Below are 16,256 nucleotides of genomic sequence, written 5' to 3' on the forward strand. Positions count from 1 at the left end.
AATTGATTTAATTCTTTGACTTTAGTCATAAAGCTATGATCTATGATTTCTGGATCTTGCCTTTGTACTTTAGACCTGAAAATGTTTCTGTCTCCTCTCTTCTTTTTTCCCCCTCACTTATATACTAACACTTACTCAGTCTCTCAGCTGTCTGTCTCTTTGCCTAGAGAAATTAAATTCCTTTAGAACCCTTGCCTCTGGGACTCAAACCTGCTTTCAATTTCAAGTTCAAGCAAGTCTTCCTGGCCTGGTGTCCTTTTGACTCTGTCCATGGCCTTGGCTCACACATATACCAACTGTCTCGTTTTGTGTGAAACAGTGATGTTTGAGGAGGTTATATTGATAAGCATTAGGTGGCCCATGGGTTGGAGAATTTGCCTTTTCTCCTTAAACCCTGAAGTCCCCAAGAAGGCTCTATTCCATAGAATGAGTCTGGAAGATGTGGGTTCTGGTTCAGGCTCTGTCACTAGTTTGGTGTTCTCAGGGTTGGGTAAGAGTTACATTATAATGCCTACAGGTATACCAGTCTTTCTCCTGAAGTTGAAACTGGTTTGTGGAAAGAAAAGAGACTTGTAGGAACTATAATCCTTTCTTTTACCCTTGGTGATTATAATGAGTTTCCTAGGGCTGCTGGAACAAATTACCACAAACTTGGTGGTTTAAAACAACAGAAATTTGGGGCCAGCCCGTGGCCGAGTGGTTAAGTTCTTGTGCTCTGATTCGGCGGCCCAGGGTTTCACTGGTTCGAATCCTGGGCACGGACATGGCACCGCTCATCAAGCCATGCTGAGGCAGCATCCCACACGCCGCAACTAGACGGACCCACAACTAAAATATACAACTGTGTACCTGGGGGCTTGGGGGAGAAAAAGGAAAAATAAAATCTTGAAAACAACAGAAATTTATTTTCTCACAGTTCTGAAGGCTAGAAGTTTTAAACTAAGGTGTTGGCAGGGCCGTGTTCCCCCTCAAGACACCAGGGAAGAACTTTTTCTTGTGTTTTCCTAGCTTCTGGTGGCTTCTGGCAATCGTTGGCATTCCTTGGTTTGTAGCTGTATCACTTCAATTTCTGCCTCGATAGCCACATGGCCTTCTTTCCTGCATCTCTATGTCTTTGCATTCTCTCCTCTTCTTATAAGGATACCAGCCATCGGATTTAGGGCCTACTCTAAATCTAGGATGTTTTCATCTCAAGAAAGTTAGCTAGTTATATGTGCAAAGACTCTATTTCCAAATAAGGTCATGCTCTGAGGTTCAGGGTAGAAATGAATTTTGGGGGATACTTTTTAACCCATCAGAGGGTCTATCCTTTGTATGTCAACAGTCTTATTACTTTTTAAGTTAGAAAAATTTAAATTCACAATTTTCAAGGATAGAAGTATCCATTCTTTTTTGAAGAGGTCTGTGGGTAGAGATCTTCCCAATAGGCTCATTCTACCCCATGTTTTTCTTGATAAAATGATCATGTGGAAATTAGATTTGAATGTTAACTTTTTCAATAAGCTGAACATTCTTCCCTGAGACATAAGGAAATCTAATCCTTTCTTTATTCCATTTACTTCTCCCACTCTCTGCCATTCAGGCATTGCTATCAGTAACTGGTAGTTGAAAGGAATTCATTTTTTCTTCCAATATTACTTTAGGTGAAGATTTTCTAGGTGCTGTGTAAGGAAATTTATTAGGGCTTAAACTATAAAAATCTTTAGGTAATTTGCTATGGTAAGGATACACTTTCCTGGGAAGAATGGCCCAATGCCATGTACCTTTACATAGCAATAAACTACTAATCTAACTAAAAAGAGGTTCTTGTTTCCTCCTGGAATCACAGAATGTTTAAATATGTCTTCTTGTAGGTAATTTTTACAAATACCAATGTTAAATAAGACATAGCTTAATTTCTTATCCTTGGCTCAGACCATTTTATTGTACCATAAAATGTGCCATAACTCTTCACTTTGTGACAATCAGAATGATAGCACAATATCACTTCTCAAAGACTATATAATACCAAAATTCAAATATTGCTTTTATTAAGCTAGGCCAGAACCAATCCTCTTAGTGGAAGATGTAAATTAGTAAAATATTTTATTAACTTTAGACATGAGAGTACACTACTTTAAGCTATGACTGAGCAGGGTTCCAAAGAGCGCTCAGACTTGTCCTTTGGTAGGAGATTTTAGTTGATTTAATAGTTTCAAGCAAACTTTTGACTTATTACCTCAGGCAGAAGTTGACTTTTACTTCCGCCTCTCCCTGTTCTCCTTCACAAAAAAGGTAAAACTTTACAATTCTATGAGATTGCTGTTTTCAATATTTAGCAGACCACTAGAGAGTGGGCTTTCAAGAAATAGCAAAGAAGAACGAGAGGTTTGACTTGGACTTTATTTTCTTTCAACAGGCTTTTGGGAAGGCATTGCTTGGTACAGCATTCTGCACAACTGAGAAGGCAAAACGAACAAATAGCTGCATTCACCTCTCTGCAGGCTCACGAATGATTTGGGAAGATGAGACAAACGTGAGCTGCTATAGAATTTGTATCATATACAGGAGGAGATAATTGTATTGATTCAAACATAGGAGGAGGTCCTCCCTCTTCACAAATTGAATTAAACTGGGGCCAGCCTGGTGGTGTAGTGGTTCAGTTCACATGCTTCGCTGCAGTTGCCTGAGGTTGGAGGGTTCGGATCCCAGGTGCAGACCTACAACTGCTTTTCAAGCCACACTGCGGCGATGTCCCACATAAGATAGAGGAAGATTGGTACAGAGGTTAGCTCAGCAATAATCTTCCTCAAGCAAAAAAAGGAAGATTGGCAACAGATGTTAGCTCAGAGCCCATCTTCCTCCCCAAAGAAAAAGAAAGGAAAAGATTGAATTAAACTGCCTACACGTAAAGTTGAGAACTTCGTAAAGCTTACAATCTCTGATACAGAAATGTAGTGTAACAATACATTCTCTATTTCTTCTTTTTTCGGTTATAGATGAAGCAACTTGCAAAACATTCCTGGAATACAACGAAGAATAATATTTAAATGTAAATCATCGTTATACCTCTTTATCCATCAGAGTGGCTTCGTTCGACCCTCTCTCTTCTGTGCTTATATCTTGCATCAAGTATTGGATAAAAAAAGTGTGTAGGAAGAAATAAGTGATTTTCATAGTCATTACTCTTTGCAATGGGAGTGCTAAGGATCCAGCATGGCTTTGTTGGGTCCAGTGGAACATCACAGGTGGTGTTCATGTTCCTTTTGATTCCGTGTTGCTTGACTGTGGATTTCAGAGCACCCCCTATCTTCCCAAATACTCCTTATCTCTGGACCTGGAATGCCCCAACTGACGTTTGTGCTGAGAAGTTTAATGTGTCACTAGATCTGAGCCTCTTCTCTTTAGTAGGAAGCCCCCGAGTAAATGTCACAGGACAAAATATTACGTTATTTTATAGTGATAGACTTGGCTACTATCCTTATATAGAAGCAAAGACAGGCAAACTTGTGAATGGAGGACTCCCCCAGTCGGCATCCTTACCAGGTCATTTGGAGAAAGCTAAGGCTGACATTTCCTATTACATTCCAACAGACCACGTGGGCTTGGCTGTCATTGACTGGGAAGAGTGGAGGCCTACCTGGGTAAGAAACTGGCAAGCTAAAGATATTTACAGGCAGCAATCTATTTTGCTGGTTCAGGAAGAAAATGCACAACTTAACCTCACCGAGGCCACCAAAACAGCCAAAACAATGTTTGAAAAGGCAGGAAAGAGTTTCATGCTAGAGACTTTAAAACTTGGAAAATCACTTAAGCCAAATCACTTATGGGGTTTTTATCTTTTCCCTGAGTGTTACAATCATTATAAAGGATCTGATTACAATGGAAGTTGCTATGATATAGAAAAGAGAAGAAACGATGGACTTGACTGGTTGTGGAACGAAAGCACTGCCCTTTACCCAGCCATTCACTTGAATAGCAAATTAAAGTCTTCTCCACTAGCTGCACTCTTTGTCAGGAATCGTGTTCAGGAAGCCATTCGAGTTTCTAAAGTTCCCAGTGCTGAAAGTCCAGTTCCCATCTTTACATATACACGCCTAGTTTTTTCTGATAAGCCTTCAGAATATCTTTCTCAGGTAAGTGAATCAAGGCATAAAGCCTATGAAAGAGTGTCTACAAATGGTGTTTAGGGGAATTTAACATCATGTTTGAAAGGAATGAAATTTAGTTTTCAGTATCCTTCAGAAATATGCACACAGGTAGTTCTGCATCACTATATGAATGCAAAATAAGAATATACTTCACTTTTAATGTCATCATATAATATCTTAGCAACCATGGAGAATTAGGCAGTATTGAAAAAGTGTTAACTCAGTTCCCTTTTTTTTTTCTTTCGTGGGAATGCTCTCTTGTCAATAGAGGTAATTAAAATAATAATAAGGGGGGAGAGCAAAAGAGGTGATCAGGCTCACATGTGAGGGGATGAACTATCATTAGTTTTTGGGTGGTGAACATGATGTAATCCTCACAGAATTCGAAATATATTAAGATGTATATCTGGAAAAAAAAAAAGAAAAAACACCCCTATGCTTTAAAAAATAAAAATAAATAAATAAATAAAAAAGAGAAAATAATAGTAGAAATCTATTTTTGTCATAGTACGGCAGTGACTATGTAAAAGATAGAAATAAATAGTGGGGAAATATTTAAACTATTGTTGTTGCGTCAGCATGCTTAGCTTGGTGTTACTGTCCTAAGTGTAACATTTCATTGAGTTGTTATCTATTAACTCCTGCTATCACATTTGCCAGGATGACTTTGTGAATACAATTGGTGAAAATATTGCTCTAGGAGTCTCAGGAACTATATTCTGGGGAACCTTCGATTTAAGCAGCAGTATGGTAAGTTGAATTGATAGGAAATGGATGAGAACATTTCTACTTTTAATGTTTTAACAATGAGGATTGTTGTGGTATTGAATAATAAAATAATTGCTGTGCTTGGCACAGACTGATAGGTACTCAATTAATACTGGCTGAATTAAACTATCGTTTGTGTGGTTATGTTGTAAGGCAGAAAATATTGTACCTGTTTTCCAGTGAGGAAACAGAAATTCAGTTAGATTAATTGAAATTCTCTAGCCTATGTGGCTAGTGAGTAGCAAAGACAGGATTACAATCTCAGTTTTCTGAATCGGTGTTTGGTGTTTTTTCTGCTACACTGTGCTGTGTCTCTTCTCAAAAGAGCTCCAGCTAGTCAATATTCATTCATTCATCCTTCCTTTCATTCAATTACTGTTCATTAAGCGCTTATCTTATGTATTAATTTAGTCATTTAGTCTCCATGACTGTTTAGTACAGGAGCCAGCAAATGCTGGCCATGGGCCAGATCTGACCTACTGCTTGTTTTTGTACAGCTCCATGGTCTAAGAATGACTTTTTACATTTTCAAATGGATGAAAAATAAAGAAGAATGGTATTTCATAACACTTGAAAATTATGTAGAATTTAAATTTCAGCATCTATCAGTAAAGTTTTATCGGAACATAGTCATGCTCATTCGTTTAGATGCCTAAGCCTGCTTTTACACTACAAGGAAATAATTGAGTAGTTACAGCAGAGAATGTGTTATCCAAAACCCCGAAATATCTACTAATCTGTTACTTTACAGAAAGTTTGCTAACCCTTGGCTTATTGAACGCCTGTTATGATTAAGTGCTAGGGAGTTGTTTAGGTACTAGAAACATAGCGTTGAACGAAAAGTCCCTTCACCATAGAGCTACATTCTTGTAAGTGGAAACACAACATAAACAGGTATGATATGTCAGGTAGTGATAACTGCAATGAAGAGCAGTGAGGCAGTGTAGGCAGAAATGGAGAGTGATGGAATGGTGCTATCTTACATGGGGTAGTCATAGAAGGCCTCTGGTGGGGCGCTGTTGGAGCACAGACCTGATGGAAATAAGGGACCAAATCTCTGGACACATGTAGATGGCAGTTGCAGTGGCCTTGAGGCTGGAATGAGCTTTTGAAGAAAGAGGGAGAGGTTTGACTGGAATGCCTGGGCAAGGAAGATAGCGGTAAGACGTGTGGTCAGTAAGATAGCAGAGGGTCAGAGGTAGGGCTTCGTAGTCCATGAGGGGGCTTTTACTCTGAGATGGAAAGCCACTAGAAGGTTTAAGGAGAAGAGTGGTAATTTCTGAAGAACATTTCAGAAGAGCTACGTAGTTGAATTGAGAATAGATCTTACAGAGAAGAGAGCAGGAGCAGGGAGAGGAGGCTGTTGATGGCTTGGACCACAGGGGCCAGCATGTATTTGGATTTTGAATATAATACGACAGCAGAACTAGAGGATGGGCTGAGGGGTTGGGTGAGTAGGTTGGATAAGAGAAGTGATTAAAATAATTCCGAGGCTTTTAGCTTGAAGTAGTTGCCACGGAGCTGGCAAAGATTTTAGGGGGAGTGGTTTGACGGGGCAGGGAGGAAAAAGGGCTGGGAGAGGGAGCTGCCTAGGCAATTGGGAGTTGGTTTTGGAAAATCCTACTAAATTGTTCAAAGCTTCCCTAAGGGAGAGGAAAAGAAACCTTTCTTTTTGTCCTCCACAGGTTAGATTTAGTAGTGTCTATTTCAAGTAAAATTTTTAAATAATACTTGTTTTATTAGGAAAAAATGTTTATTTTGTTCTATATAGAATGAATTTTATTCCTTTTCTGCTAACACCTTTTCTTTAGCTCAAAATCCTTTCACTATCATGATCTAACCCTTTTCTCTCTTCCTTTCTTTTCATCCTTGTTTAATTCTCTGTATCAGGCCTTTGTCCCTCACCTCTTCACTCCTTTTCAAGAGTAAAGCTGTCACATGGGCACTGCTGAATTGGAGCTGAGCTTTTCCTTCTCTGATGGATGTGGAATTACTAGTGACGTATGCGCCATGGAGAATGTCTAATGAAGCTCATGGCCCAGGGGTCTGATCCTAGGGTCTATAGCAAAGAGACTTTATACTCTAAGATCAAAAGACAGTTTTTGATCTTTTTCCTTTCAGATAGACTAGCCATATTTTTACTTCATTTATAAAAGTACTTAACAGCAGTCACCTTTGAGACATTCTTTCAAAGTAGTCTAGGCCCTTCTACCTATTTGATATAATTCTATTGTCTCTGGTTTAATCACTAATAAAGAGAAATAACAGAAAATATGAGTTTAGAGAAAAGCGTATGTTCTTTAACAAAATCTTTCATATGTCAGAAAATTATTTAAAAATTATACTTCTAAGTAGATTTCCAATTTTCATTAGTTGTTTTCTCAAATCTATAAACTCCTTTCTCAAGAGTCTTATTAATTCTATGATGGAACCATTTATACGTTCTCCACAATAGTTCCCTTTTTTTTTTAAAGAACTGAGAACTCCACCCTTACTGTGATGAGAATGAATCAGGCATTTCCCAATTAGTAGGATAACGTGACATACTATTTAATTGTCACACTTGTTTTTTTATTGCACTTTAATCTTAGATTCACATTCTTCTACCATGACTTCCATATTATTCATACGGGGACAGTCCATCAACTTTAATATGACTATTTTCTACTTAATGACACTGCCTTGTGGATTCTTTTCTAAAGTTTCTGCCACCTTTCCCAACTTATGATTTTGAATGCTCGTTCTGGCATTCCTTCCACTTTTTTCTATGTCATTTGTAATCAATTGAGTCACGGATTATTTATCCTGTTTCCTCTGATTCATTGACAGCTTGAGAAACTGGTAATTGCAGATTTACTTGCAATGACTGGAATTGACTTAAAACAATTGTTATCAAATGTAAGCAAACCATTTTGTTCTATTCCATTTTATTAGATCCAGGAGTGTGACAGAGCCAGCTCCTACTGGCCCCAGCTCATGAGACCTGACTGTTAAATATTCAGAAATTTTATGAACTGGTTGTAAAACACAGCCATTATTAAGAATTAAATTATAAAAACTTAGAATAAAATAAATTGTTAAAAATAGTAATAAGTACTCAAAATATATCACTTATTTACTTCATTTTACTATTATCCATACTGTTAGGTCATTTACATCTATGGTGTCTATATAAGTGGAAATACTATATAATGGTGTGCTGCTCCATACCATGCTACCATCCTGTGTAATGGTGGGGTACTTGATTCCCAATTCTGCATTAAGTGATGTCAGGTTGGTGGCTTAAAATTGTCCATGGTAGGAGTATTCACACCATGGATATTGACAAATGCTATAACCCAGGCCTTATCCTTTAGAGAGCCACTTTTATTTTGTTTTATTTTTGTGAGGAAGATTGGACCTGAGCTGACAGCTGTGCTGGGCTAAAATCTGTGCCAATCTTTCTCTGTCTTATGTGGGATGCTGCCACAGCATGGCTTGACAAGCAGTGCCAGGTCCACACCCCAGATTGAACCTGTGAACCCCAGGCCACCAAAGCAGAGCATGCAAACCCAACCACTATGCCATTGGGCCAGCCCCTAGAAAGTTAGTTTTACATCTTTCCAAAGACCCTGCCTTATGTAGGCTAATGATTCTCAAACTATTCTCATCCTTTTACTCTTCTTTTTGCCTAACCCCTATTTCTATGAACAACTGCAATGTCATCTGAGCTTGTTATGAATTCTCATATATACTCGGCACTGGGGATTCAGTGTTGAAGAATATGGACAGAGACCCTGCACTCATGGAGCTTATATTAAAGTTGGAGGGATAGAAGTTATACATAAACAAGAAAAATATTTTATGTGATAAGCGCTATGCAGAAAATTAAAATGGAGAGCTGTGAGACAATAGACAGGAAAAGTGTCTGAGAAGGGTATTGTCTAACTAAAGATGTGATCTGAAAGACAAGACAGAGTCAATCACGTTAAAAATTAGTGGAAAGAGCATTCCAAGCAGAGGGAACAGTTAGTGCAGTTTGAAGTGAACTGGCCATGCTGGGGAAACAACTAGTATGTCTAAGGCGGAGTGGTGAGGGAGGACCGTACGAGAGGAAGGAAGGACTGCGCCACATCAGGCTGCATGCAAGTTGAGAGAGGTTGAATTTTATTCTAAAAACTATGCAAAGGTATTTGAGGGTTGAGAAGAGGTTTTCTATCATTGCCATAAAAATTACAGCGAACAGTGATTTAAACAAGAGAAATTTATTATCTTACAGTTCTGTGGGTCAGAAGTCCAACATGGGTTTCAATGGGCTAAGATCAGGGTGTTGGTAGGGTTACATTCCTTTCTAGGGGAGGATCCTCACTTGCTCATTTGGGTGGTCAGCAGGATTCATTTCCTTGTGATTGTGGCAACGAGATCTTTATTTTCTGGCAGGCTGTGGCTAAGGGTCATTTCCAGCTTCTAGAGGCCCCTGCATTCTTTAGCTCATGACTCACTCCTGTATCTTCAAAGCCAGCAATGCTGGGTTGAGTCTCCCTTACCTTTTGATTTGTCGTCCTTCCATTTAATTTTGTTTTTATCCCTGTTGGAAAAGTTTCTACATTTCTAAGGTCTCATGTCATTAGATTGAACCCATACATATTAATTCAGCATAATCTTTCCATCTCATGGTCCATACCCTTAACCATACCTGTAAAGTCCTTTTTACCAAGTAAGATAACATAGTTCTAGGTTCCAGGGATTAGAGTGTGGACATCCTTGGAAGGCCATTATTCTGCCTACCATCAGTGACATCATCTCAAGGAAGGTAACAAGAAATAGATTCAACTGGAAGCTGCCAAGATTCCTCAACTTTCCTGCTGATCTCCCACCACCGCGTCTGTTGGTCAGCTGAAGGACTAGCACAGCCAGCTCACTCAACGGAACTGCTGATCATGAAAGAAAGTGACTGTCTTCTATGTTTTTGAAAGGACAATGTCCCAGTTTTAGAATGTACCAGTCTCAAGATGAATCATTTTAGTTACTCATCACTCGTACTCTGCCGAATAAGCATATTGGTAAAAGAATTGTCATAACCATACTTTGAACTATACATAACATTTAATATAAAGTATACTCAGTTGACCCTATTTAGTTGTTCTGAGCTAGCAATTTAGAAACCACTCTTTCCAATGCTGTTTAAACTTGTGTGACAAATGCGATACTTACTACATTTATTTATAATTTCTTGAGGGCTAACCAATGATGTGGTGGGCCCTGGGCTAAGCACTTTTATATACTTAGTATCTTTTCATCTTCACAACAACCTTATGAGGTAGGTGCTACAATTATCTTTATTTTACAGGTGATGAAGCTGAAGCATAGCCAGGTTAATTAATTTGCCCAAGGTTACATAGATAGGAAACTAAGACTTAGAAAGCTTGAGAGATTCCCAAGTTCACACAGCTGGTCATTAATGGAACTGGGACTCCAATTAGGGCAGATGGATCCATGAGCCTATGCTCTAACTGGTGTATGATCCTGCACCCCTCTCCATTAGTTTCTGGATTACTGAGGAAGACCAAAGCTAGGGTATGTTAAGCCTCAACTCTTCATTTATTCAGTGACATGAAAAGGCATGTGAAACTTACGAATGCTACAAAAAAGAGTTGGAATAATCTTTCTTGTTAAGGTAAAAAAGATAAAATATTTCCTACCTCTTGTTGGGTCTATTTTTTCGAGTTTCCTTAGAAATTGCTTATTGCAGTGAATTAATTCACATGTAAACTAACTTGGACCTTGATATTCTGACCTTCTTATAATTTTACAGCAAACTTGCACGGCCTTAGACAATCGCATGAAGACCACACTGAATCCTTACATTATCAACGTCACCCTAGCAGCCAAAATGTGTAGCCAAGTGCTTTGCCAGGAGAAAGGAGTGTGTACAAGGAAACATTGGAATTCAAGTGACTATCTTCACCTGAACCCAAAAAATTTTGCTATTCAAACTGGGGAAAATGGAAAATACACAATACATGGGCAACTCACACTCGAAGACCTGCAGCAATTTCCCCAAAAATTCTATTGCACCTGTTATGCCAACACCAGTTGTGAAGAGAGAGATAATATAAAAAACATTGGTGCTGTCAATGTATGTGTTACTAACGATATTTGTATAGATGGCTTTTTAAACTCAAAACCCGGTGATCAACCTCCTGGCCCTTCATCCTCTACACCACCTGCCACGGTGTCTCCATGTGTACATGGGAAACATCCCAAGGGGTGTTCCAAAGTCAGGTGTTCCGGGCAAACTATCTCCAACAATGCCCAAGGGGGCCGTCAGAGTGTTTACCGAAAAAATACCTCCAGTCGTTTATGTATTCAAAACAAGATAATTAAGACAACCCCTTCGAGTACAAGTTCAGTGCTTATTAAATTTCCTGTCTATATAGTTTATGTTTTGATATCTTTTCTATTTTTATATTTAATAATTTATCTAGCTTAAATTATTTTTTAGGCAAGTGATAATACCTATACACTGGAAGTTTTATATTTGAAATGTAAGTCAAAACTCGTAGCTAAGATAGCACTTTGGTATTTTGAGCAAAAATTGCTCTTTCATGATCAAATTGAACTTGAAATTATTATTGATTGATAAACAAAGGATGCTGACTAGCACTTTAATTTTACAAAATCGTAGTCAGGACGCTGTTACTACTAAATCCAGTGATGCTACATTTTGCTTTTGAAACTCAAAGTAGAATTTTGATTGTTTAATATAGTATAGAATTTGTTTTGTAAGATGATATCCAATTTTGTATTTTCTAACTGGCATGAGTCTACAGCAAGTATTTCACATACTGGGAATGTATATATAGAACTAAGAGATACGTGTTATATTCTTGGTTCTATCAACGATGATTGTAAGGCCTAAAACACTTGGAGGTCTAGTTTTCTTCTGAGAAGGTGAGCATTTGAATAATGCCAATTTACTGCAAATGGATGTCTTTATAAGTAGTTTTCAATTTGTAATAAAGATGTCAAGAAAATATTAAGGTGAAAAATCTTATCTTTTAAAATGTAATATCCTAAATGTACTAGTCTGCCTCAAGCACTGAACAATGGTTTTAGTTATTTCCTCTTGATAGTTTGTTCAAGTTCTGTTTTATTAAAAGATAATCTTTAAAAAGCGATTATCCTGTCAACTTTTGTACGTGGTTTAATGTCTTCAGAATTCATATATAAACTATTCTAATTTTCTTTTCACTTTTGATCGTCAAATTTGACGATCTTGTGTACCTATAATGCCTTATTTCATCTAAGCATCCATTCATATCCTTCATATAGCATTTATTGAGGGTTTATTCTCTCCCAGCCTCAGTATTAAGGGTCACAGATTCAAGGTGACGTAGCATGTTTCTTGCCATCAGTGAGTTTGTTGTGTAACATTGAAAGTGGAACATTACGACATAGTATGTGATAAATGCTATGAGAGAAGTTCAGCATGTTCTGGCATACAAACGAGAATTTGGGGGTGTCAGAGAAGAATTTCAAGGGTTACATGAAAGAGATGTTATGTCCTTTGCCTTGGAGATTCACTAGCAGTTAGGTAGCATGGAGGCATGAGACAGAAGGGGTGGAACACTGAGCATGGTTATTAGAGCAGTGTACAGTAGATGATGGCCACATGATGAAGCTTTTGTAAACCATACTAACAAGTTTGGACTTTATGAGAAAGACACTCCCAAACCTCTTAACTTGCCCTATTTTTTCCATGCACACACATCACAGCATGATACATTTATGTATTTTTTGCTCCCTCTCACCTCACTATAACATAAACATCATGAGAGCAGGTGTTTGGTCTGTTCTACTTGCTGCTATATCCACAGTGTGATGAACAGTATCCGAGACTTAGTAGGTACTCACTAAATATTTGTTGAAGAAACAAAAGCCACTGAGGAGCCACTAGAGAATTTTAAGCATGGAAGTTGTCATAACCACTTTTCACAGTTCGGGTCCTCTTGGACCAATGCTGCCCTTTTCCTTAGCTCCGTCCTTTGTGCTCCACTCTAATTATGATTCTACTATCAAAGCCATGTTTTCATAAGTAAGCCACAAAAAGAAATAATTTGATAATGATCTGGAAAGGACGCTATGTATGGACTAGTTTCTTTAGAATACACAAATGGCTGTCAGGTTATCAAGACTTAGAAAGCATGGAGGCAGCAGGGTGAATTGGAAAAGGCATGGATTTGAGAGTTGGACGGTATAAGGGCAAATCTCAGCTTCCAATATTTGCTAGCTATGTGAGCCCGAGAGAGTTAACCTGGCTCAGCTTCCATTCTAATAAAACAGCAAAAATATATACCTTTTAGAGTTCTCGAGAGGATTGAATAATACATGGAAAGCATTTGGCCTTAGAAATAACACGATAAATGTCTGCGGGAAAAAGGGGGTGGATATGTTTTTATTGGGTGTGGGAAGGGGCCTGTATTGCTGCCGTTAGATGGAATGTAAAAACAGTAGACTTCTGCCATGGCAGACTTGGCCATGAACCCGGTAGGAAAAGAGGCCACCAAATAGAAAAAGAGACTTGGCAGGAATATTTTATGTGATATACAACTTTGTATATGATTAGGTTTACAGGAGCAAAGTTGTATTTCCATCTAGATCAAGGATTTTTGCCAGGGATCATGCTTGTACTTGTGGTACAAAGAGAATGCTATAGCGTCCCTTTCTCCTTAGGAGCTTGTGCACTGATAGAGCTGATGGACATGTGAGCAGAAATTGTCCATAGAATATGGCACATACACAAAGTGTAAAAATTAAAGGTCTATAAGAACACTTGTTCATCTCATTAATAAACACAGAGTGCTAAAAGAATTGAGTAATTTAGCTTCAAAAGACGTGGAATTAATTTAGTTGTGTAGACTGCAACCCTAAACTCTCAAGTGTCATACCAAAGCTGCCTCCCCGATACAGCAGAGGACTCAGCTCCAAAGTTATTAGAGAAGACACCTGCTTTTATTTTTGAAAATGAATTTGAAAGGACAATAGGTAAAAAGTAGACTATTGGATTTATTGTATAATTATATTCAATATTGTTGGAAGAAAAGAGATAGTCACTAAGACATCAGGAAAAATGATTTAAGAATATTCATTAAGGAGTGATGAAGAGCTGGCGCCATGGCTTAGTGGTTAAGTTTGGCACGCTCTATTTCAGCAGCCCGGGTTAGGTTCCCAGGCACATACCTACACCATGCCTTAGTGGCCATGCTGTGGCGGCAAACCACATACGAAAAAGAGGAAGATTGACAACAGGTGTTAGCTCAGGGCAGCGCTTCCTCAGCAAAAAAATGAAAAAAACCAAACCAAAACAAAGAAGTGATGAAGACTTGAGATGTTGTTTTTCAAAAAAGCTCTTGGCAGTGAACTTTGGATAAATATATCCATTCAGGAAAATTAGTTGTTGGATTCTTAATATATGCAAACATCGTGCTAACACAAAAATGGCTAACAGGAAAATGACAGCCTATAGGAACGTACAGGACAAAGTGAAATGTAGAAGGCCGTAAAATGAGAAATGTTTCCAAACTGCTGACCTTTATTTGATAAGGAAGTAATAATGAAAGAAATTAAATTTTTCGAATTTTCCTTGAAGTTGGCTGCTAGAGAAGTAATAACGATCTGTAGACGGCGTCTAACCTACTGCTCAAGAAGAGGCGGTCAGGCGCCATACTATTTTGTGACTGGAAACTTGAGGACCATGAGGACATTGACTTGCTGTGTGGCTTCCCACTGCAATGGGAGCGTGATTTCCAGCTCATATCCTTTCCGCCCCACTCCCAGGGAAGCTTGGTGAAGGGACACTGTGTGTTCGAGATCCTATAACATGGCACGATTCCTGGCACACAATTGGTGCTCAATGATAAGTTGAAAAAAATGTTGCCGTGACTATTAAGTCTACTGTTGAGTAGAACTGAGCAATAATTGAGCGATCGACTGAAAATGAATTTGATGTTTCGAATTCAATTGCTTAACTACCATGGATGAATGCATTTTTTTCCTTTGCCACGAGGATATTTATTCTGAAACACTTGATCTGAAATTATTTTTGATTTTGGAAGTGCTCCCCACCACTCCCTTCTGTTTCTTTGGGTACCTGTCGCCAATAATCTCACTCCTAAATTACTGCCTGATGAGTCCAAAGTAACGGTGTATTAATCATGGTTTTTAAGTTTTTTGTATCGTATGATGTTTTGACATCTTAAAAAAGACCTTTCTAGCTGGGGAGAGACTGCCCCTTCCAGGGCTACCAATTCTTAGAGGCAGCAAAGGGCAAGCTATTTGATATGCAAACTAACCAACACAGAACCCTCCCTCCTCCATCTGGCCTGTACACCTCAGGAGGCAATATTCCTCGGCCTTAATCATCCCAGGGCCCGGTACCAGGCAACTAGAGACCACCTTTATAGCCCTCATAGGGTTCAGTACACACTACCCCCAAATATGGCACCTTAGCTTATTGGCTATTTTAAGCTGAAGGAATTTGAGAAAACAGCAGAAGCAGGAAGATCACTCTGACCTCCTCCCACCTTGCCCTTCTTCCCTGAAACAGGCCGTAAAACCCTCCCGTGAAAGGTGGCCTCTGTGCATACCTGGTGGAAAAGATCATCCTTATCTCCAAAGACAAGAGATGTCAAGAAGAATCCAAACCCACAGGCTTTGCTGTTTCCCCTGGCTTACTGCACCCACCTCTCACTCCTTAACCTATCATATTTCCACACTACCACTCGCTCCTCATCACACCCAGAATAAAAACACACAGGTCTGTTTCTTTGGGTCTTTATTTCTTCGTGAAGACTCTCGTATCACGTAAAACTTATATAAAGTGTATTTGTATGTTTTTATCCTCTTAATCTCTTTATCGGTTTGATTTACAGACACAGCCAAGAACTCTAAGAGGGTCGAGGAAGAATTTTTCCTCCTCACAGCCCAAAGCCTGCTGAAATTATTCAAACTAGCCAGTCCGAAACTGTTCAGCCTGCCCTGCCCCTTCCTTTTCCCAAGGAAACTCCTATAAAAGCTGCTGGCCTAGGCTCTCCCTTTGCTCCTGCTCCTGCTTCTTGTCCTGAACCTGGTGTTCCCGTGTCATCACTCAGTCACCTTTATAAATGAAGACTCTGGCACAGAACAAATGGGAACTCAGAAATGCTTTCCTTTCTTAACATTTTGTTTCTCACCATGACTTCTCCTGTAGTGAATTTATAACTTTACATGTAAGCTAAAATGAACAAATATGTCCTCTTTAAAGTATGCTTTTTAGACTAATTAACTCTGAAAGGAGCGTTTTTCATTGAAAGGTCATTTTTGGAAGGATCTTTCTAA

The 16,256-nt window shown here is 38.8% G+C and overlaps 1 protein-coding gene across 1 annotated transcript; it reads left to right on the forward strand.

Annotated features, from left to right (window-relative positions):
• The first annotated feature begins 3,173 nt into the window (after positions 1-3,173).
• On the forward strand, positions 3,174-12,051 carry LOC106829839 (hyaluronidase PH-20). The gene is made up of 3 exons (XM_014839164.3): positions 3,174-4,115; positions 4,791-4,880; positions 10,693-12,051. The coding sequence occupies exons 1-3, from the start codon at positions 3,174-3,176 to the stop codon at positions 11,368-11,370; spliced, it is 1,710 nt and encodes a 569-aa protein (XP_014694650.3). The 3' UTR covers positions 11,371-12,051.
• Positions 12,052-16,256: the final 4,205 nt, after the last annotated feature.

Source organism: Equus asinus, chromosome 1 (assembly GCF_041296235.1).
Source record: "Equus asinus isolate D_3611 breed Donkey chromosome 1, EquAss-T2T_v2, whole genome shotgun sequence".
In the NCBI taxonomy this organism is placed as follows: domain Eukaryota; kingdom Metazoa; phylum Chordata; class Mammalia; order Perissodactyla; family Equidae; genus Equus; species Equus asinus.

Coding starts and splice junctions, on each gene's coding strand:
- LOC106829839 (XM_014839164.3), top strand. CDS start 3,174: ATGGGAGTGCTAAGGATCCAGCATGGCTTTGTTGGGTCCAGTGGAACA. Junction 4,116..4,790: donor CTTCAGAATATCTTTCTCAG/GTAAGTGAATCA, acceptor CACATTTGCCAG/GATGACTTTGTGAATACAAT. Junction 4,881..10,692: donor TCGATTTAAGCAGCAGTATG/GTAAGTTGAATT, acceptor ATAATTTTACAG/CAAACTTGCACGGCCTTAGA.